Below are 25,240 nucleotides of genomic sequence, written 5' to 3' on the forward strand. Positions count from 1 at the left end.
GTGCATATGAATATCTGTCTATGTAAATCCATGTGTGTGTATATAAATGTGTGGGTGTGCATGTGAATATGTGTATATGAATTTAAGTAAATTATATCTGTCTATGTAAATCCATGTGTGTGTATATAAATGTGTGGGTGTGCATGTGAATATGTGTATATGAATTTAAGTAAATTATATCTGTCTATGTAAATCCATGTGTGTGTATATAAATGTGTGGGTGTGCATGTGAATATGTGTATATGAATTTGAGTAAATTATATCTGTCTATGTAAATCCATGTGTGTGTATATAAATGTGTGGGTGTGCATGTGAATATGTGTATATGAATTTGAGTAAATTATATCTGTCTATGTAAATCCATGTGTGTGTATATAAATGTGTGGGTGTGCATGTGAATATTACTGAATGTTACTGAAAATCCATGGGCTGATCTTAAATGTTCAGTGTAATACCCAACCTAAGATTGGGAAAATTTCGAAAGCAAGAACAGAGCCTTTTTAATGGATACAGAAAATGTTCTGTCAAAGGTGAGTTACTCTCTGACACGGTTCGCAAACTTCTTCACATCATATTACTGCTTTTTGTTTTTACTTAAATTTAGTGAATAAATGGTAACTGCATTAAAACATACATATCTGCAGAGTTTTATTTTGTATTGAAGAGGGAGTGTTAACTTGTTTTTACTTGGCAAATTAACAAAAAATACAGATATATATATATATATATATATATATATACGTGTTCCAGTCTGCCGGGGTTTAATAGATGTCAAACTCATGGCAGCAGCCAATTGCAGTTTCTATCATTAAATCAGATTATTTTTATCCCTCTCCTGATAGAAAGAGGAAGAGACTCGGGAAAATAGATATTGGTAAAAGCTAAAGTGCACACAAGACAAATACGAAGATGGAGATATATATTAACAGAGCGAAAAAGGCAAACACCCACACAGAAAACAAGTACACAGCCTTAAAGGAACTAAACAGACTCACTCCAAGAGAGCACTACATATATGTGGGCAGATATGGCTGTTCATTTAATTTACTGATTTTACTTCCTGAAACAAAATGTCAATCATGATATCAGCTAGCCCAAAATAGCACATTTGGGATGCTTGAATGGTTTTTACTGTATACTATATATACTATATGTGTAGATAGATAGATATATAGATAGATACAGTTATGTCTGGAGTTGTGGGAGGCGTTTTGCCGGCCTCTATATCTACCCTCTCCCTGCTTCCTCCTGACGTTCTGCCGTCCATTTTGGAACTTGGGTTCTAGGTTGGCAAATTCAACTTCCGGTTCGCAAGCTTCCCAGCTTAAGAACGCGTTTTGGCATCGGTGTAAGAAAATCTGTTCATGTTCATGAGTAAGGAGCCTGACACGCAGTCAGCCTCCCCCGGTTTACTTCTTTTTAACATTAGATGTTCAGCCTTTGTTCAGCCATGCATTTTCACTTGATTTAGTATAGTCGGGCCTTCATTTGCCAATGCTTCATTTCAAATTAATTCAGTACATATAGCTGTGCTACATAGTCACTCTTGGTTTAGTATATTCAGCCACCTTTTGTTGGTGTTTCATATTCACTTTGGTTCAGTACATTCATCCTACGTTCGGCTACACTACATAGTCACTTTGGTTCACTACATTCTACCTAAGTACAACGTCTTGTCTAGCCATGCTACCTGTGAGTAGGCATTTACATATAATTTTGCTATGTCATCAGTTAGTTCCAGGACTGCAAGTGAGTGTGTTTAAGGCTGTAAGTAGCATCACACTCTCATTCATAGGAAAAAAAAAAGGGTAATAGGCGCTCACTATAGTGAATTGTGAACAGGCAGCAGTATACAAAACAAGGATTCCCAAGACCTTGTGGGTAGATAGAGAGAACAGAGAAAGGGGCGTATACCGCGCCTAATAATTTATATAAATACAAAAAATGTACGTACATATATCTCCGAGTGTTTCCAATAGATCAAACCTCAGAATAATAAAAAAAAAATAATAGTGCAATACAGTAAGCCTATATCGTGAAGTGGTAAATATAACTCCACACAATCCACTCACATAGTTGACACAGGTATTTCCAAAGTGCAGTATGCGTAGTATATGTAAAAAGAAATAGCAGCCAATGGGGAAGTAAGTACTTGTGGTGAAATAAATTAAGAATAGTAATGTACTTACAATTTATAGAGCATAAAACTTGCTCTAGTATGAACAGCTTGGGTGGTTTAATCCCCACCAGGGATATGCAGGATCCAGGAAGCAGCAAAAAAATCAATATAAAAAGTATCTAATAAAAGTATACTTTAATATAAACAAACAGAATAAAAAAAACATAAAGGTATAAAGGAAAAGTCCCACTTGACGCGTTTCGCCTAATAAGGCTTCTTTCCTTTATACCTTTATGGTTTTTTATTCTGTTTGTTTATATTAAAGTATACTTTTATTAGATACTTTTTATATTGATTTTTTTGCTGCTTCCTGGATCCTGCATATCCCTGGTGGGGATTAAACCACCCAAGCTGTTCATACTAGAGCAAGTTTTATGCTCTATAAATTGTAAGTACATTACTATTCTTAATTTATTTCACAACAAGTACTTACTTCACCATTGGCTGCTATTTCTTTTTACATATACTACGCATACTGCACTTTGGAAATACCTGTGTCAACTATAACAACATATCCTAAGACGGGGATCATAACGTCCAAGCGCATCACAGCTGAGCTCTGTTATAGCTCTTATAAATGTGAGTGGATTGTGTGGAGTTATATTACCACTTCACGATATAAGCTTACTGTATTGCACTATTATTTTTATTTATTGTTTTATTCCGAGGTTTGATCTATTGGAAACACTCGGATATATATGTACGGACATTTTTTGTATTTATATAAATTATTAGACGCGGTATACGCCCCTTTCTCTGTTCTCACACTCTCATTCATACTGCATATTTTATCAGTTGTTCATTGTGGTATTTTTCTGCACAGTAGGGTGTTTTGTGGCTGTGGACCTCGGTGGCTTTTTGGGGCTTCCTGCACTGCACTGTACTCGGGGCTTTGCCATGCAGAGAGAGAGATGGGAAAAAAAGGTGTTCTATTCATGCAGACATAAGGCTCTGATGTGTATTGCTCTTATCTTCTTGTTATTTCAACTCCAGACAGTGTTGGACAGTATATTTGGTCAGCATGATCTATATAGAGTTCTTATTGGTATTATCACTTAGTATGTAGATGCATGTTAAATGGTTCAATGTCACCTAGTAAGTACACAGTACTTTGTCATACTACAATGGTACAGTTTGCTTTACTTTGTCATATTATAACGGTTGTCAGAAGTGAGGGGCTAGGAGAACCATTTTCATAACAAACAAAAATCTCCTAACCTACAGTAACATTTACACTTACGACAATTAGTAAATAAAAGTAATAAATTGTACCATCAGAACCCATAGCGGTCTCCTTTAACTATGGGTATGAAGTATGCTCACCTCACTACTTTATATAGTGTGCCAGATTTAATTTGGGGGCATTACATAGTCTTTTTTTTTATCTGATGTTACGTTAATTTTCAGTTACTCCACACATCCTTACTGTTATGTTTTAAACTAATTCTCTTTGTCACAGCGCCCAGTTGCTCCAAACGTGCGTGTGGTTATCCTGTTACTTTGTGATTATACGCCCTTGCCTCTTGGTATATAACTTACAAGAGTTATTTTTTTATACTAGCCACCTCTTTTACGACCTATCTCACATTTTTATTCACATTAAGAACATAATAAGAACATAATACATCAAGTCTTGGCATGTATGCCTTATTCCGCGGCCTTTGAATATCTGTGGCTATTTTTCGCATATATGGTCAACTGGATTATTTATTATACTATTCACTTTCCTTGCGGTTTGTTTTGGTAACAGGTATCACTAAAGTACTTTAGTGTTCTGGGCTCAATTACTTACTTTTCTTACCTTACCTGCAATCACTCTTTCGCATTTTCACTGTGTTAGTAACATAGTTCTGACTTATGAACACTAAGTTCTCTGGTGTCACTTTTCAGTTTTAGGATAAGGTTATTGAACCACTGTACACCTTTTGCCCTACACCTTTCCATTCACTTATTCTTGCCGTCAACTTCTAGCATTCTGCCTTTTTTATCAGTCTGCCAGGTATATGTTTATTTAGTCGCATTAACATTTTTCATCTCACCACACAAGTGACTTGCTTATTCCAAACTACCTCCCTCCTTACAACAACCACTTGCTCTACACAATACTAGGTTTAGCTTGATCTTGCTGTTAGGGTACCCTAGGTGGCCATATGTCTTATTTTTGGGCTTCTTGTGCCATTAGATAGCTTTCTTGTGAGGCCAACTCCCATCCTCAATTACGGATGATTTCACCCAACGGCCAAAATCATAAGTTAAGTAGTTACGAATTACAAGTTTAGGTAGTTTTATTATTTGTGCCCTCTTTTTCAGGCCTACCCATTTGTCAGTTTTGGCACACCACAACCCGGGCTGCTACTACTGATACAGCACAAACTTGATTGTTTGCCCTCAGCCATTGACCCAGACCCCAAATTTAAAGGCAGTGTGTCTGAAGTTGTGGGAGGAGTTCTGCCGGCCTATATCTACCTCCTCCCAGCTTCCTGACAGTCTGACAATGTTTTGGATCCCCACCCACCTCTCGCTGATTATACTCTCTCAATAGTTGGGCCCACTTTTTTCAGCCATACCCATTCATCAGTTTTGGCACACTACAACTGGCTTGCTACTATTGGTGTAGCTCAAACTTTATTGTATGCCCTCAGCCTTTGACTCTGACCTCCGATTCACACTATTATATATCATTTTAGTTCAGAACAGAACAAATAAGACTTGTATCCTACATTGTTGGAAAGATCAACGCAGTCTATGTGCAGGTGGATTTTGATGCATTTCGAGCTGAACGATTAACATTTAATGCACCAGGTAGGGATAGCTACAAATATTTGTTAATGTTGTAAATTATTCATCAGATAAGAAGTCAATAGTTACCCATCATGGATTGAAGTTTATATATATATATATATATATATATATATATATATATATATATACAAATTTGTTTTTTTTCTTTAATAAGTAACAGGCAGAGCAGCAGGTTAATTCTACATAATCAGAAGCTGTTCCTAACACCGAAGCATATTACAGTTAGACAGCTTTTCTTAAGGCTACAAGAAACAGCTCAAAACATGGAACAAAAAATAGTCATTATAAAGTGCAAAAGATGTGTCTTATATAAAAAAGGAAATTACTGAATAGGAACAGTCTTCCATGAGTGGGTAAAGTATAGAGCATAGTCGGAGTTTGTTTCTTATAAAATTCACTACGTACGGGCTGTAAAAGGCCTTAATCAAAGTTGTGAATTTTATGAGAAACAAACTTCAATAAAGCTCTATGCTTTACCCACTTATGGAAGCCTGTTCCAATTCAGTTATTTGCACTGGATGAGGGGTTAGCAGTATCCTCGGACACAGCTCCGAGGAGGATATTTGGATCCCATGTGCGGTGGCTTTTCTGTCTTGTATTCTATTTTAAATGAAAAGGAGGTTTGCAACAATGTACACATGGATACAATATATATATACTTTGCTGTAAGAGATTTGCCATTTTTAGAAAACATAATGACATAATAGTTCTTTAGAGAAACATACGTAAGTGGATGAATGGAAGGAGGTACGTTTTTGCACATTTGAACGCACAGTGAAATTCTTTATCAAAATCTGGTTATCTTGCCTTTTAGCTGAAAGCAGCAAGGGGAATTATTACTGTAGGACTTACCTAAAAGGTTTTGCCTTTTGTCCAATAGAGTGATACTAAAAACTTCCAGTTATTTAAATGAGCATAGCGATTTGGTATAGTGCGCAAGAAACTTTTTTCTTTTCTTTATTTATGTATTTATTTAGTACACAATGTATACATCCTAAAGCTGTTGCATATTTAAGCAACTTTACATTAAGTGCCAGCATTTAAATCATTTTAAAAAACGTTATCCAAAAATATTACATCAAGGCTTTAAATGTGAATGTAACTTTTCATATAATTTTACTTTATGGCCCTCTTTCTAAAAGTCCCTCAACGGAGTACAATGCCCAGACAGAGCGCTAATTGGTTTCCCGTGCTTCACCCCTCTACTCCACAGAACGTAGTACAATGCCCAGACAGAGCGATAATTGGTTTCCCGTGCTTCACCCCTCTACTCCACAGAACGTAGTACAATGCCCAGACAGAGCAATAATTGGTTTCCCGTGCTTCACCCCTCTACTCCACAGAACGTAGTACAATGCCCAGACAGAGCAATAATTGGTTTCCCGTGCTTCACCCCTCTACTCCACAGAACGTAGTACAATGCCCAGACAGAGCGATAATTGGTTTCCCGTGCTTCACCCCTCTACTCCACAGAACGGAGTACAATGCCCAGACAGAGCAATAATTGTTTTCTCGTGCTTCACCCCTCTACTCCACAGAATGTAGTACAATGCCCAGACAGAGCAATAATTGGTTTCCCGCGCTTCACCCCTCTACTCCACAGAATACTGAGGGTGACTTTGCTGTTCGTTGACCCCGGGGTAAACTCAGATATCACAAGCCAGTTACATTTTGATACTGCATCCATGAAATAGATACTCATAAAACATTTTAAGAGAAATATTGTTATATATATGCTCAATAATTATAATAACTTCTATAAAAAAAATCTAACCAGACAGATTAATTAAATCAAGCTAAAACAGGGCAGATCTGTTTAAAAAGACACTATAGTCACCCAGACCACTTCAGCTGAATGAAGTGGTCTGGGTGCCAGGTCCCCCAGGTTTTAACCCTTCAAATGGAAACATAGCAGTTTCAGAGAAACTGCTATGTTTATATTGCAGGGTTAATCCAGCATCTAGTGGCTGTCTTCCTGAAAATCGCATTCAACGTGCAAAACGTCCATAGGAAAGCATGTGCATGTGCATCCCGCTCCACTCGGGAGCCGACGTCGGAGTGGGAGGAGAGGTCACCAGCGCCGAGGGAGCCCGGTGCTGGATTAAGGTAAGTGGCTGAAGGGGTTTTAACCCCTTCAGCACCAAGGGAGGGGGAGCCTGAGGGTGGGGGGGGGGACCTAAGGGTTGTATCGTGTCAGGAAAACGAGTTTGTTTGGACCGATGGATGTATGGGAGGCAGCACTCCTGAAGGTAAGGGTATCCCTTGAACCCTTAGGTATCTTAGGAAACAGAACAGGGAGTACAAGTTGCACCAAGATATCAAATATAACATGCTAATAGCTTCTAACTGTACACGTGAGAAAGGTGCTATACAGAAGACACCATACACCACATATAAAATAACAACGTGTTTCACCCTTTAGGGCTTTATTCTACTTGACAAAGCCCTAAAGGGTGAAACACATTGTGGTTTTTACTACTCTTTCTTAAATAAAAGTATTTTTTGACTACTTTGCTGATTTCCTATATACTTTTTTATTATTTTATTGCTTTTTACCTGGCACTTATTTTTATTTTTTTTTGAAATTTGAAGTTTATTGAGTTTTGGTAACAGAAAAATGGGGGTTGGGTGGGGGAGGGGGTACAGAAGAAAAAGGGGTTGGGGTAGGGAGGGTGGGGGTTTAAGGCAAACAATTACCATACAGATTTTCATACATGTTTCATAAATTTTTCATACATTTCAGTTGAGAGTGTGATGTTGTGGCCCTAGCCAACTAATAGTTCTGTGGTGGGTCTCTGGTACTGGCATATTATTTTCCACCGTAGGTAGGTGGAGTATTCCTGTTTGTCTTTCTTGGAGGAATCCCATCTATGGCTATTTAGTCTAGTGTCCATATTGGAATGTAGCTTCTTGCTTTGTTGATCTGTAAGTATTGGGGGACCCTATGACTATCCTGGGTCTTGTGCCCCTGGTAGGTCTGTTTTGCTACGTCGCCAGGCAATCCACAAATCCCACGTTCCCCTGTGTTTTTGCGAGTTTGGATGCAGTGTGCTGTATTGCGTTTCATAGATTAGTTGTCTATCCATATCTTGGACAAGGTGGTGTATGGGCGGGATTTTTGTGGACTTCCAGGATCTCGCTACTAATTTTTGTGCTGTTAACAGGATATGGTACATTAATTTCCTCGCAGTAGGAGGAATGCTATTGGGTATGTCTAATAATAAGAATAACCGGGGGTCAAGGTCTATGGTGGTTTTGGTAGTATGTGTTATTATTTGTTGTATGGTTTTCCAAAACCTCTTCAGTTTTGGGCATCTCCACCAAATGTGTAGCACAGACCCAATGTCTTTTGTACACCTCCAACATATCGGGGGTGTTTGGGAGTATATCTTATGTAATTGGGTAGGTACCATATACCACCTGTACACCGTTTTCTGGTATTGCTCTATAAGTTGTGCTGATTTAACTAATTTTTTCACCGAGGACAACATACGTTTCCATTGATCCTCAGTGATGGTGACGTTAAGGTCTGAGGCCCAATGTTGAGCTTGTGTGGAACCGTAAAACGGTTGATGTGGCTGAATGGTTTTGTAGCAATCAGATAGAGGTTTAAATTTGGGCGGGGCCGTTCCTGAGATCCCTATTTTTTCCCATGTTGACAATCCATTTGTTGGATTAAGGTTATGTGTCTGGTCTTTATTGTATCTATTAAGAAGGGATTGGAGTTGTATGTGTGAGTATTGCATCGTGTGTGGAACATCGTAGAGAGAGCAAAGCTTCGGAAAGGACATTAGCATGCCTGCTGCGTGCATGTGAGCTAGGTGAGTGACTCCTTTAGCTTTCCAAGGTGTTACATGGAGCGTGGGGATACAATGAACAATAGCGTCTACAGGGGTTGCCATGGATAGTGGGTGATTAGTTTCAAAGTGCTTTCTATGAACTTCCCATGTTTGAAGTGCCAAACCAAGCTGTGTGGGTATATTTGGAATGGTTGGTCTAGTGTGTTTTGGTAGCTACAACAGATTTGGGACTCGGAAGGGGGTTATAGCAAGGTTCTCCATATCTATCCATTGGGGTCTGTTCGTCGTTGTAAGGTGTGTGAGCAAGGAGGATAGTAATGCGGCTTGATAATATGATTTGATGTGGGGGAACGCCATCCCTCCACTTCGCACTGGGGCCATTAGTACTTTTTGCGAGATTCTCGTCCTTTCCCATACCCCAAGTGAATTGTTGCAATTTCGTTTGAATGCTTTTGAAGTACGAATTTGGTGTTCTCAGGGGGAGATTTCTAAAGAGGTACTGGAGTTTTGGCAAAATGGACATTTTTATCGCTATTATGCGTTCCGTCCAGGACAAATACAGTTGACCCCAGCCCTTCAGGATTTCTGTACACTCATTCCATACTCTATTATAGTTAGAGGGGAACATATCGTTTGGGTTCTTAGTGAATATTAGGCCTAAGTATTTTATGTTCCCAGTGCGCCATTCAAAAGAATATTGTTGTTGCAATCGCGTTAGTACCTGTGGCTCTAATCGGAGTCCCAGTGCTTGTGTTTTCGTTGTGTTAAGAGAATAGTAGGACAACGTCCCATATTCTGTGATAAGGTTCATAATATGAGGTAGGGATTTTTCGGGGTTTGTTATATATAATAGTATATCATCTGCGAATGCGCTAATCTTTACTTGCCTCCCGTACAATTCAATCCCATCTATGTCTTGGTGGGCTCTAATCGCTACAAGTAATGGCTCTAAGGCCAGTACATATAGCAGGGGGGACAAGGGGCATCCCTGCCTCGTACCATTTGTAATCTTGAAAGTTTGCGACAGGAACCCCGCTTGTAGTACTTGAGCTGTGGGATGGGCGTATAGGGCAAATATCTGGGCGACGAGTTTCTGTGGAAATCCATATTTTCCCAGCACCTGACTGAGGAAGGGCCAACCCAGGCGGTCGAAGGCTTTCTCAGCATCTAGCGCTAGGAGAAGACCGCCTGGGCCTGATCCCCTCATCTTTTCTATTACCAGGGATAGTTTGTGAGCGTTATCCATCCCCTGCCTCCCCAGGACAAACCCTGTCTGGTCATCTTGAATTAGAGTTGGAAGAATTTTACCTATTCTGGTCGCTAAAATTTTGGCATATATCTTGGCATCCGAATTTAATAACGATATGGGTCTAAAGTTTTTGCATTGATCTGGGGATTTGCCTGGTCACAATTGTGGCTAGGAGCATTTCTGGAGGGAGTTTTCCCGAGTCTGTCGCTGTGTGAAACACCTGTACCAGCTTCGGGCCGAGTATGTCAGCGAATTTTTTATAATAAAGGTTAGATAGTCCATCCGCTCCCGGGGATTTCCCTGCGGGTAGTTGTTTTATAGTGAGTAGGACCTCGTCCTCGTTGTGGGAGGGGGAGTTTTTCTAAATATTTGCGAATCAAGGTATCATTTAGGGGTTTAGCATTGGGTTGGTCTTGTAGGTTGTATAGACCTGAGTAATAGTTCGCAAATTCCTGAGAGATTTCTAGGGGGTTTTGTATTTTTTTGCCATCTGTGGTATGTAAGTGTGTTATTCTAGCTGATGCTAGTCTCGCCCTTAGGCGGTTCGCTAGGTATTTTGTGGCTTTCCCGCTATGGTGGTATGCTGTTGCTCTTAACCTGTGTAAATAGTAAGCAGTTTTGGTGGCTTTTTGTTCCGTTAGTCGATTTGTCAGAGTCTGAACCTGATGGGCCAAGGTTTGCGAGGGGTTCAGTTTGTTTTGTGCAACCGCTATAGCTAATTGTTTCTGGCATTCTAATTGTGTAATTTGTCTATTTTTTTTAAGGTAGGAGGCCCGTTTAATAAAGAGGCCTCTCACAACTGCCTTGTGCGCTGACCACACAGTTTGCTCAGGTACAACTCCATTTGAGTTTGTTTGGAAATAATTAGCCAGTTCCGTTTTTACCTGAAGCAAGAAAACCTGATCGTGCAACAGTGATTCATTTATCCTCCATGTCCCTCTCCCTTTAAATTGAAATGAGTCAAATAATTCTAAATACACCGGGCTATGATCCGACCAGGTTATATCCCCTATGGTACAGGTCGAGACTTGTGCCAGTGTTGGTTGGTCTACATAAAATGTATCTATGCGGGTGTAGGTGTTATGTACTTTCGAGTGGAAGGAGTAGTCCCGCTCCCCAGGGTGTAGGGTTCTCCAACTGTCATATAGGTTATGGAGCATAAGTCTTTTCGCTAATGCTTTACATACAGATACCATATAATTCTTTCTTGCCCCTCTATGTTGTGCTGTTGTGTCTTCTTCGGGGGATGTGATAAAATTCCCCACAAAGGATCAGGCCACCTAGTTTATACTGTTCAATTTTTTGTAATAGGCGTCTGAGGAATGGTTCTGCGGCTGTGTTAGGGAAATATGCGGAAACCAAAGTATATTGGGCATTGTTAAAAAGGCCTATCAGGATGATAAATCTGCCCTGAGGGTCTATAAATTTATCCTGTTCTACAAATGCCACATTCTTGTGGATTAGGATAGATGATCCTTTGGTCTTATTCGCCGATACCGCGTGGTACTGGTATGGGAATAGTTTCGTATATATTTCAGGAGTTTTTGTATTGCTAAAATGCGTCTCCTGTATACAGGCTATGTCTGTCCCTTTGTTTTTAAGTTCCTGCAATAATAGTCTTCTCTTACCCGGGGTATTCAGCCCCTTAACATTATATGTCAATATTTTCATGTTGTGTAGGCGATTTATGGCAGTTTACTGTGGCTATTTGCTCAATGGCCATATGAATTGGTAATTTGTGGCTACCGCCACTATCCATTATCTGGTCGCTGATTAGATGGTTGATCAACCGAGTTAGCGGGCTATTCTTTGTCTGCCTGAGGGTGGATGGGGTGGGGGCGGGAAGGGGGAACAAAACGAGCTGTGGGTGGTGTGTCCAATTCGGCACCCAAAACTGGGGCCTCTTCCCGCGGCCTATCAAGTAGGCGCGGTTAGTGGGGGGGGTGCAGGTGAATACGTCCAACATGTCAGTCATTCACCTGGAAACCGTAGAGCAAGTACAATTCTAAATACATAAACCTGTAAAACATATATCACGTCTATGCAACACACAATTTTAAGAGTTATAAGCCTTGTAAACCCCGATGGCTGAAAAAGGTGTCGCCATCTACTCCAATTTTCAGGACTTTGTATCCAGTGCATATTGGGCAGAGTCAGAGTCTAACCAGCATGGTCTGCTGCTTACGTTTCTAGTCCCCAATATTTGGTATCAAGTGGGGTTTAGGCATACCTGGCTTCATATTTCTATACAGAATGTTTTAGCCTTTAGTTAGAGTGTGTAACCCTTGGTAATAAAACTTGTGGTGTGTGTGGTACATAGTTACGTATATCCGAGCTGGTTCATTGGGTCGACCACTCCGGTGACATTCTCGGAACCTTTGTAGTTGGAACTGATGATGTGGTTGGTAGTGGTATTCCCCATTCTTTCAGCTTTTGGAGTCCTTGTGCTGTTTCTGTGATAGAGTGTATTGATTATTGGTGTGAGATCAAGAGTTTGGCTGGATATCCCCATCTGTAGTTTATGTTCTGTTCTCTCAGGACGGTGGTGATGGGTGTTAGCGATTTTCTGAAGTGGAGCGTTTCCGCCGACAGGTCCGCAAAGATTTTAATTGTTTTGTATTCATCTGGCATACCTGCGTTTCTGCTAGCCCTCATGATTCTTTCCTTGGCGTGAAAGAAATGTATCCTGGCGATTACATCTCTCGCCGCTGTTGGTGGCAGGTGCTTTGGTCTGCGTAATCTGTGTGCTCTATCAATGATCAGTTGATCCGGATGTATTTCTGGCGTGAGGGTTTGGAACAGTTCTGAGAGGTATTTATGGAGGTCTGTGTTCTGTACCGATTCTGGGACTCCCCGGAACCTGAGGTTGTTCCTCCTAGACCTGTCCTCAATATCTGCCAACTTTAATCTGTGTGCCCCCAGGATGTCATCCATTTCCTGGATCTTGTCTGCCAGACTATTATGTGCCACGGCGTATTCATCCATTTTGTTCACAATCTGTGCTGTACGGGTTCCCATCTCCTGTACCTCTTTGCGGAGCTCAGATGCCAGCTCCTGGAGCTGCTTTTTCATTTTTTGTTGTATGTTGTCTGTGACTTCTGCCATTATTGCGCGGATGCCTCCCAGCGTCAGTGGTAATTCATCTGCAGTGTGAGGAGATGTTGTCCGCGGTGAGAGGGAGTTTTCCCGCTTCCTCTGGTCGCCGCCATCTTGCGTTGGCTCCAGGCTCTCTCTCAGTTTGGAGGCCGCGTTTTTCGTAAGGAAGAAAGATGCACGCTCAGACTTCCCAGCTTTAGTTTTTTGTCTCTGGGACATGGCTGCTTCTTGTCTCTATTTGTATATAGGTTTTCGCTCAGTATTCCGTTTATTTTTAGCTCTTTTGGCTTCGTCTCGGCTGAGCTGTGCTTACATGCGTCCGACCAGCTCCAGCGTCAGGCCACGCCCCCACCTGGCACTTATTTTAATCATCTGAAGCACCAACACCACCATCATCTAAAGAATCCTTGGTGGGGATTGTTCCACCCACGCCTGACACACAGAGCGGTTACTGTGCTTTTTTCACTGTAAGTACCTTTCCTTCATTTTTATGTATACTTGTATGGAAAGCACTATTGGCTGCCTTTTTTTGTTATTTCATATGACCCATACCACCACTACCAAGCTGTGAAATTACCATCAGAAGGATATCCTACAAGTGGGGATTTTACACCACTATATGCTCTTTTACCTAGAGCTGGTCACAGCTCTATACGATGTGAGTTGGCACTTTTATATCTCAGTGTTTTCTGAAATCCCTTTCAGATTCACTGAAAGAATCAAACGCCTGTAAATCTATAGATTACCTAATGAATTCGATAGGCAGATATGAACAAATCTATTCGGTTGGCCATAGATTGACAGACATTTGATTTCTTCAGCATAGCTGAAATGGATTTGTGCATGAGTCTGATGGAGACTGAAGATATAATCAAGACAGACAAATATATTTTTTTCCAACATTTATAGTATAGTAGTATTTGCAATGCCAATAGACTTGTTTTATTTTTACTTTTTTTTGCAATAAAAACTGAGGGTACTACCCCACCTGCCCCTATGGACAAGCCTCCACTAATCCATCATCATTATCTTTGCTATTACCAGCAGTCATGCCAAGAATATTTAATGTGTCAAATGTGTTTTAGTAAAACACCATACTTCACACTTTAGACTACAACTCGCAATTGAAAGTAAAGCAAGCTGTTGGCAAAGGTTCCTAAGAGTTGCATTCTATAAGAGTACACAGAGTTCTATAGAGTTGCATTCTATAAGAGTACACAGAGTTCTATAGAGTTGCATTCTATAAGAGTACACAGAGTTCTATAGAGTTGCATTCCATAAGAGTACACAGAGTTCTATAGAGTTGCATTCTATAAGAGTACACAGAGTTCTATAGAGTTGCATTCCATAAGAGTACACAGAGTTCTATAGAGTTGCATTCTATAAGAGTACACAGAGTTCTATAGAGTTGCATTCTATAAGAGTACACAGAGTTCTATAGAGTTGCATTCTATAAGAGTACACAGAGTTCTATAGAGTTGCATTCTATAAGAGTACACAGAGTTCTATAGAGTTGCATTCTATAAGAGTACACAGAGTTCTATAGAGTTGCATTCCATAAGAGTACACAGAGTTCTATAGAGTTGCATTCTATAAGAGTACACAGAGTTCTATAGAGTTGCATTCTATAAGAGTACACAGAGTTCTATAGAGTTGCAGTCTCAGTATTCTATACAGTTGCAATTTCAGTATTTTATTAACCACCGTCTACGGGTGAGCATTAATTGAATCATCGGCCAGATTTAATAACCTATTGATATACAAAGGTCAGTGTTTTCCCTTCTATGATCAACAAAACAATCGGTAACTCTTTTGAGTGAAAAAGTAAGAACGTATGTTTAGTGTTTTAACAATGCAGCTCATTTATCTGACTGTCGCAATCCTGTAAAACATGGAAAATGAGTGCAATTTCTTATTATGTTATGGAATCCTTACTAGAAAAAAAATATTGTAACACAAAAACATTGTATCTCGTGGAGGATGTTAACGTCCAAATTGTATTTTGGCAAATTCGAAATTGGATTGTGAAAATAACACAACCCTGAAATTCAGATATTTCTTTGACATGGTTATTCTGTTGTAATTCAATATTTAGCGAACAAGTCTCTCTAGTTGATTTTCCAAATTTCAAAGGGTGTAAAGATAAAAAATACACTTGCATCCTCATTTAAAAAGTATGGATTGGACATAGCAAAATACGTTGGCATATAGGAAGGAATTCAGTCGGTGGGTGGAGCTTAGATTATGCTATCATAGACTAGACATGGCACTCTAGTGGGTGGAGCTTAAATTATGCTATTACATACTAGAAACAACATACAGAGAGTGGGCGGAGCTTAGATTATGCTATTACAGACGAGGGAGAATACAAAGTGGCAATGCTGATCATCCTGCAGCTTGATAGTGGTTATGGTACATATACACAAAACAAACATTCACACAAAAATTTAGAGACTTATTACCCACTCTGCAGTGACAGACCAGCTTCCACACTTTAGTCTTTATAGTAAATCAAAACGACCATAACACTAATAGTTAACTTTTTGTGACCCGCGATGCATTTTTTGCGTACAGCGTTAAAAGAATAATTTCAGCAGAATTTACGTTTCCTTCACCATCCTTTTTGAACCACGAGAATTTCAGCGGTTTTCTTTAAAGCGTAGCTCAGTAAACATCTGCATTGTATTAACATACAGGAAATGATAAAGACGAGCTAGAAACATGAATTAATTTGAACAGTAACTACTCCAGAGCTGAGCCATGATTAAAATAGAGGGATTCCAAATGACCGAGCTCACAAATACTTTGTAATGTGAAAAATATATTGCGAGAAGTACGCAGATTCCCAGTAGTGTCTGTAGAAAGGAATCCGATCCCTATCAATGATTTATACAGCAATTTAAATAAGAACTATTGGAAGAGAAAGATGGCTCCCCTCAGAACAATAGAATAATAATCAAGTGTATAATAATGTTTAAAGAAGATGGGCATATTTCTTATTTGCATATGCCAACTGAAAATTAACTGTAGGTTGTGGTTTTAAAAAGACAATAAATTTGACATTGCATGTCTGCCCTTCCTGGCACTTCCAAGGCATGCCATGTAAATTAGTATAACTCACACAATTTCATAGAAAAAGACACATGTGTGGGCACTAAGGCATTATGGAAGGAGAACATATGTACTAGTACTGCCTTTCTCTGTAGAAATCCAGTAATCTTGAAGATGTCTGGGGCATCATGGGGAAATCACTGATGGGAAGAGGAGGTGAGTGCATTTTTTTGTTGTTTTTTTTTTTTTACTTACCTCAACTTAACTTATTACCTGAGTACATGCTTCTACAGTATTTACTGGGAAGTGGGGACGAGGAACTTCAGAGTGACAGTTATTCTTTTATACTTGAAAAGATAAAAGATATATCAAAAGGGTAATTATCCGTCAGTGATAAAGGGGGGTGGGGCATAAAAATAAGGAAAAAAGAGAAGAAGAGATGGCAAAGATCTTTGGACCTTCTTTTATTACGTTTACGAGGAATTAATGTAAACTTGCATTGCACTCTCTCTAGAGTATGTTTTTAATTTAAAGTAAGGGTTTGCCAGTCAGTCAGAACTTAATATAAAAATCGAAATCATATCCGAACATTAGAAAGGCCAGAGCAGGACACAATATGACAGATTTAGATTGATTAAAGCAGAATTCCACTTCCTTGTGCCTGAAATTGTGTTCTGTTTTTATTTTTTTCATCTTACAAAAAGCACAGATTTCAATAGAAATTGACACATTTTTAAATTAATTTTGTTACACCCCCCTGGCTGTCAATCATATAACCAGTCCTGTTACTTCCTGGTTGTTTCATTCAGTGGAACTAAACTCAAGAGGCAGTAATTGCCCAGAGCACCTGCCTTACAAAGACTACTCATTGAGCTGCATTAGGAAGTCTGTGATTGGACAGCCACAAAAAGTCTGGGCGGGGTTAGAAGGACCTGCAAAGGCCGCAGACAAGAGATCTGCAGCTTTTTCACTTTATTTCACTTTATTTTAGATACACACCCAATGGAAAAATGGGTAATGAAATAGAATTTTGGGTAAATTATTTAATATTTTTGGATAAACGTAGTGTGCAAAATATTTTAGACTTGTAATATGTTGATGTGTTTTTATATATTTTATTGTATAAGATATACCAATGGACGAAAACAAATTATTTTGTAACAAATTTTGTTTGAAAATTAATGGTTTGTAGACGAAATTTGGGATTGCCGAATGAAATTTTTATTTAGTACGAAATCATTCGTATGAAACGAAAATTTCACTGGTGCACATGTCTACTGTATACATTATTTTCCCTTTATCGCCCTTGGTCTAAAAAATATTTGTGATAAAAATAAATAAATAAATAAAAATTCACATTTCCTTTTTTTTTTGTCTTATTTGCTTGCATTTCCTGAAATCCCAGCCTACATGCATATACGACGAGTATTTTTCCATGTTGAAAACAACCAGTTGGCTGAAAACTTGAAAAGCAAAATAAAAAAATAAAAACTAATAAAAAAACAAAACAAAAACACAATAATGATGAGAAAATTCCTGCAATAAGAAAAGTAGAGCTTCCATATAAGAGTATTTTATGAAGTGGCTAATATTAATATTTTTAAACATTACAGCAATATTTTATGATTAGATTTTGCTTAATGTTAGGTTGTGATAAGCTCTTCGACACAGTAAAACCTTGGTCTATAGCTATGATTTGATTTGAACCATTACACAATCACTTCATAGGGGCCATTAACTATTTTCTATTAATATTGTACAATGCTGAACTATGCTTCTGTAGGTGTTAAAAAAATGTGTGGACAATTTAATATTAATATAATTAAATTACCAAAAATGTGCACACTGCAAAATGCTTAATGGCTAATTAATCTTCTCTTTTAATTATGACATGAAAAAACTCTAAAAAAATAAATAAAAAAAACCAACAAAACACTTTGGATGTTGTCATTTGTTACATTGATTTATGTTTTTTCAAAGAACTGTAATCATGAATATTCTGATTATTTCAATCCTTTCTTTTTGTTCCCTGAATATCTGACGATATCAGTAAAGTCAAATTAAACATCTGTTTGTGGAGTAGAGTAATCTAGATGACAGATGTCCCAGCATGTGAAATGCAGTGCAGCTGTCAGACTTTAAATTAACAATGGGTCTCATTTGCTAATGGCAACAAGAAAAAAAAAATGTTTTTTTTTTCTCTTTTTTATTACGTGCATTTTTAAACACCAACTATAATTTCTAAAAGCCAAGAGAAAAAAAAAACAATGACCGTAGCTAAGATTATCAATATGCAGTTTGCAGGAAAAGTTAGATAAACGAATCATCTGTATTCCATCTGCCAAGCATTTGGAGAATACGCAAGGGGTAGCTTTGTTACAGTTTCCGTGACAGTGTCTTCAAATTATCAGTTGCTTTTATAAACAGATGTTTATATTTGATCCTGTTACAAAGCTGCTGTGCAATATGCCTGGAACAACACAGAACTCACGTTACACTTACTGGAAGTTTTAAGAGAACTAAAGAGTTTTTAAAAAAACAAATCACAATATTGGAGACAAGTAAGGTGCTTTCACTGATGCCTGTATTGTAGTGATCTAAAATCTGAATGGCAAGATTTAATGCCAAATTAGCTGATATTTGCCAACTTTGACATCAAGGAATATTCTACACAACAGAAATAACATGACAATTGAATATATATATATATATATAATTTTTTTTAACTTACTTAAGGATTACACAGCCGGTTCCAATGGCAGGTGCTGTCCATAAAACCTGAATTCGTGTTCTGCGCCTTGGCGTGCTCTCTGTGACTGCTACAGGGCAGTTACTCATAAACTGTGTATCTTCTTCATCGATTATCTAAAAACAAAAATGCGTTGGTTATGAAATATTAAAACAGGACTTTCTGAGGAATGTTATTAAAGAAAGTATGTACTGCAGGCAAAATGTTTTTCTCTGTTAGATAAATGAATTGCAACATTTGCAGCAAGCATATATAAACATATTTTGTCTTCAATAAACTTATTTTAGATTATGTGGGCACTATAACTATGAATTTTTAGTGCATGGGAAATGGTGCATTGACATTCCTTGTTCCTTCCTTTCAGAACAGAGCATTTTGTAGACTTGTGCGTTTGGTTTCAAACAAATTGAGATTTGTCCAAATTCTAGACGTTCAGCAGGTCATCCAAATTCCATGACTCCCCAACGAATCACGAAGCAAACAAAAAAGACAAAACAATGGACGAAACCCTTTCATTTGTTTTGTGATTCGGAGTTCCAATGATTTATGGAAAAAAAGAAGGTTGATGTCTAGGGGACATCTAATAAATGTTGATTTGATTCATAGAGCAAGTGTAAAGTGACCAACAGAGGGAATAATGAATATATACTATACAAAACATGGATTTTTACTGTTAGTCTTCTTTTTCTCTCTCTATTGGTAACTTCGTCCAAAAATGCTCCTATTAGTTTAATGCAATATGTATACATAATATTTATATTGCTGTCGTCTGACTTGTCTTTCCAGATGTGATGGAATGGGTGAAATTTAGCTAACTTGAAACGCTATATGAATATGGACCACTCAAACAATTTTTTTTCCCTTTTGGACGAATTGATTCAGCTAAACCAAATGCTTTCACTCTGTACCAAAACAATATTTTGCAAGATCACAATTTGAAAAAAACATTTAACTTATAAGCTCACCACCTCACTCAAATAATTTGCGAATAGACAAAAATGGGATACAGCTGAAAAACTAAAAAGCAGAAAATACACAACACATAGTGAAGTACAGTAATTGCAATTGGAATTAACCCCCAATGATTGCACTCACGAAATAGTGTGGAGTAATGCGCCTTTAAGCCCACACTGGGGCTAGAGAAGCGTTCACCTTCCACGGATGGGGACTTCTGTCTTCCAATGAAGTGGGAACACACCAATTTAAATGTATAAAAATATTTTTATTGAGGCAATACAAAGCCTTAGTAAAAAATTGGATAAAAGTAAATAGAAATTACTGTAATAGGGATAGTGAATTAGGGATAACCACACACAAGAAGGATTTGGGAATTGTTATAGACAACAAATTAGGCAGCAATATGCAATGTGAATCGGCCGTTGCTAAGGCCAGCAAGATTTTCTCATTTATAAATAGGGTCATAAATTCTCAGGATGAAAATATAATTTTCCCTCTTTGTAAATCACTGGTAAAACTACTCCTCGAATATACTGTGCAATTTTGGGCACCTGTCCTAAAAATGAATATTATGGCACTAGAAAAAGAGACGAGCTACAAAATTGATAAAAGGAATGGAGCAAAATGTAAATGTTTGTAGTTTGGAAAAACGGTGCTTCAGAGGGGATATGATAACATTATACATTATTAATTTGTGTTAAAATGCTGTAATTTGGGGGGCCTGGAACAGATTAATCAAATATTCAGGGCCAGTACAAACCATTGTCTGGAAATCTATTCATAAACAGGGCTATACATAGGACACAAGGTCACAAATTTAGGCTGGAAGAAAGGAGATTTAGTCTAAGGCAAATAAAAGTTGTTTTTTTTCACAGTAAGAACAATAAGGATGTGGAATTATCTGCCTGAAGAGGTGGTTTTATCAGAGTCCATGTAGATGTTTAACCCCTTAAGGACACATGACATGTGTGACATGTCATGACTCCCTTTTATTCCAGAAGTTTGGTCCTTAAGGGGGTAAACTGCAATTGGATAAATACTTGCAAAAATATAATATACAGGGATATAATTTCTAATTAGTGGGGTAATTGATCAAAGGAGATATCTGACTGCCATTTTGGGGTCAAGAAGGAATTGTTTCCTAGTTTGTTGCAAAATTGGAAGCGCTTCAGACTGGATTTTTTGCCTTCTTTTGGATCAACAGCAAAAACAAATGTGAGGAAGGCTGAACTTGATGGACGCAAGTCTCTTTCCGGCTATGTAACTATGTAACTATGATACATAACCCTACTGGTCTGAGGTTTAGGGCATTTAGAAATGTCATTAAAAAGCATCACAACTGAATTATGTCCTGATAAGTCATTGCTGTGGACACAAAGCTCGAGAAAATACAAGTAATGCAAGAACAACAAATGTTAGTATTGTTTTTATATCTTTATAAAATGAATTTATTTTTGCATATATTAGTATTACATCAATACATTTATAAACTACATTATGTAATAAGTCCCAGCTCAAGCCTACAGTGTCCCTTTAAATCTAAGCAAAATAGATTACAATGTGTAAAATTGTGTAGATATATTGCTTATTTTAAAGGTTAGCTAAATAAAATCTTTTTTGTTGTTGTTGTAATTATGGGAAGTAAAGTATTTCACATCGATTATGACAACTTTCATATACTGGTTTGTTCTCTTGAAGAACAGAGTAATATAATGGGAAATTGTTGATTTACAAAGACAACTTAACTTATTTGTCTATGCATTGCACATAAAAACCATCCAACATTTTTCTATTTAATAATCACAATGTGGGTGTATTATAGTACTTGTATATATCAGTTCAGCTTTGTAACTCCATATACATTGTGGTAGAAAAAGGATTGGAAAAGTTCATGGAACCATTTCAAATCTTTAGGAGTATCAGATGTTAAAAGAGTAATGTGTAAAGACATAGATACAATTCCCCATCATTTAACATTTTATATTGGGAAATAATGAGTCCCTAGAAAAGAAAGCCCTATGGTTGCTTATTTAAAAGACGAGACCTATGAAATGCGAAGACTGTTGGGATTGATTTCTATCATTGTGAAATGTGAGGGGAATGGAGAGTGATATATTGTATAAAATGCTGATTCTCAATGGAAGAAGTAACTATAAAAGGCAATAGGAAATGTATTAAAAGAAGCCTCTGCTGTCAACTGGAAGCAAGGTGTAAATAGAAATAGGAGCTTGTTTTATTATGTTTACAAGGTATTAAGTTTTATTTGAACTTTAAGGGAGCACTCGTCAGTCTTCTTTCAACTTGACGTGTGCACATCAATAATGTTCAATTTTCCACCGAATGGATAAGGTTTGGATTTTCAAAATTTTACAGTACAGAACAACTTTGGTTGAACATTTTTCTGTTCGATTTAAAATTACGGGTCATTTTGAAAAATATTGTATCCATGTGGAAATTGCTGAGGAAGCCCTAATATGAAGACATAAAGGTGCTTTTAGTATCCCTTTTCAGAAACCAAAATAAATAATTCCCAAACTGTAAATTAGTGATTCAAAGTTGATACTAAGTGACAGTGGCTACTAGATTTGTACACCACATTACAGATCTTCGAATTGATACGATTTCGATTTTCGCAATTTCTTTGGTTAACCCCATCAACACTGTCTGTCTCAACCACTGCACCCCACGTGTTTAGGTAACCTCTGGCTCTGATCCCAGTTAACCCCTGCACCGCTGTCTGTCTCTCCCCTGCACCCCACGTATTTAGGTAATCTCTGGCTCTGATCCCAGTTAACCCCCGCAACGTTGTCTGTCTCACCCCTGCACCCCACGTATTTAAATAACCTCTGGCTCTGATCCCAGTTAACCATAAATGAAAGAGCAAAGAGAGGAGGAGGCATTGCCATTTATGTTGACAATTCCATAACGTTTACCCCCTTACAAAACTTCAGCCCTCCTGACACCTTTGATTTCCTTTCTGGCACAATTGAGATGCTGTGCAGTAAATCAATCATTGTTGTATGAATCTACCTACCACCCCAGTGCATTCCCTTTCTGACATAGCCCATCTCCTTAGTGAATCCATAGCTCAAAAAGCCCAAAAAGTGAACTGTTGGTCTTTGGAGATTTTAATATTGATTGGCTGAATCCTAAAAATAATAGTTCTTGCTCGTTGTTTAAGACTTTGCAGCTAACGCAATTAATCTCCTCACCAACTCGCATAAACATTAAAAGTCATAACCATACCCTGCTCGATTGGATTCTCTCCACTTCTCCTGATAGAATCCAGGAGGCCGGTGTTCTTCCTAACAGTTTCAGTGATTACTGTTTAGTGTACTGTGTGCGCAAAATAAAGGCTACTAAATCCTCTCCCAAGGTTAAAATCACCAGGTCCTTCAAAAAATTTGAACTTGAATCCTTTCTAAATGACATCAAGAACCTCCCACGGCACAGATTAAACCTTATCCCAGATCTAGACTGCACAGTTGATTTCTTTCAGTCTGGAATTTGCATGCTCCCCAAGGTTCCATTCTCGGCCCCCTACTATTCACTTTATTTATAAATGATATGCCTAATGTCTGCAAATCCTCAAATGTACACATGTACGCAGACGACACAGTAATCTATGCAAGCAAATCCAATCTACTGCAGCTTGAGGCTGTGCTCCAAGACCAGTTCATAGAGGTAGAAAAGTGGATCACAAAAAACAAACTCTTCCTAAACACTGACAAAACTGTCACAATGATCCTTGGAACAGTACCCAAATTACACAATTCCCACATATCCATCAAAACAAAATCAAATAGTACACTGAACGCAGTCCACTCTTTCAAATACTTGGGTATGTTGTCAGACCCCAATCTATCTTTTGGCCTCCACATAGAAAAACTTGCATCTAAACTTTATCCAAAACTAGGTGCCCTGTACAGAAACAAATCCTGCCTAAGCACTACAGTAAATGAAAAGATTGTACAGCAAATGCTGATGCCAATCATTGATTATGGGGATGTAGTATATGCACATGCACCGCAAACCGACCTTAATAAACTTAACACATTGTATAACTCGTTCTGCCGATTTGTGCTACAATGTAATTACAGGACCCACCATTGTGACATGCTAAAAGAACTAAACTGGCTGTCGCTGAAATCCAGACGCACCCTTCATCTTTCCAGCCTTGTGTTTAAGAGCTTTTCTGGGAAACTCCCGCTCTACCTGAACAAAATGCTCTTCTCGGTTGTTCCCACCTCCTATAACCTCCGATCCAGTACCAGCACTTTATTTAGTCTACCTCAATACAAAAAGAAAGCGGCCCGATCCTCCTTCTCCTACAGAGCGCAGCAATTGTGGAACAACCTCCCGCACAATTTAAAATCTTCCACAAGCCTAAAATCCATCTCTACGTACCTCAAAACAGAATGCACGTGTTATGGTTGATTATATATTTCCTACCTGTTTTATGTTAAATTTTGCATATATTGTGTATTAATATTGTTTTTGTAATTTATTGTACCATAATGTATCAATGTAATGTTTTGTGGACCCAGGACATACTTGAAAACGAGAGAAATCTCAATGTATCTTTCCTGGTAAAATATTTTATAAATAAATAAATAAATAAATAATAAATCTATGCAATGTAAACATAGAATGTGGTGGCAGATAAGAACCATAACATAATATATTTCTTACTTGATACGATTCTGATGTATAGACATGCAAATCAGTCAGTATAGAGTTGAAGGCACACTATAGTGTCAGGAATGCAAGCATGTATTCCTGACCCTATAGTTTTAAATCAATGCATCTCTATGAGGAAAGTTCAGCGTCTCCAAGGAGAGCGTGGAGATGTGGAACGTTAGTATTGCACACTCTGCAGCACTGCCACATGGATAAACACACTGCATTCACCATACGCACTCTGAGAAGTGGCCACTGGAGGTGCCTCTGAAAAGGCATTGTTTACATTAAAAAGCCTAGAGGCTACAGACACCAGAACTACTATATTAAGCTGTAGTTGTTCTGGTGAGTATAGTGTCCCTTTAAGTTTAAATCGCTATTACATTTCCTGTAATAACTTTATATAACATATTAATAATATGGTGCAGTGTGGTAGAGACGTATTCCATGCTGCATAATTTGAGCCATGCCGCTCATTTGCAGAAGCATTTTCTGTTATTAGCAACTGTCACTGAGTGTCTAAATGTGTCATGCAATTAGAAAATGGCCGCCTCCACACTTAGAATTGTCAGATCTTCAAGCTGTAATTACAGCTAAATTTACTTCAGCTTGGTTATATTAACATTTTTAAAAAATAAAACAGGTAACGTGTCCCTTTAATTGATATATTTCTATGG

The 25,240-nt window shown here is 38.1% G+C and overlaps 1 protein-coding gene across 2 annotated transcripts in view; it reads right to left on the bottom strand.

The window, feature by feature from the left end:
- SPON1 (spondin 1) overlaps positions 1–25,240 on the bottom strand; it is a 308,501-nt gene that overhangs the window by 221,981 nt on the left and 61,280 nt on the right. For both annotated transcript variants that reach the window (XM_063437314.1, XM_063437313.1), the window contains exon 3: positions 18,909–19,042. In XM_063437314.1, the coding sequence (XP_063293384.1) occupies positions 18,909–19,042 (134 nt within the window). The remainder of the gene's footprint in view (positions 1–18,908; positions 19,043–25,240) is intronic.

This window comes from Pelobates fuscus, chromosome 12 (genome assembly GCF_036172605.1).
Source record: "Pelobates fuscus isolate aPelFus1 chromosome 12, aPelFus1.pri, whole genome shotgun sequence".
In the NCBI taxonomy this organism is placed as follows: Eukaryota; Metazoa; Chordata; class Amphibia; order Anura; family Pelobatidae; genus Pelobates; species Pelobates fuscus.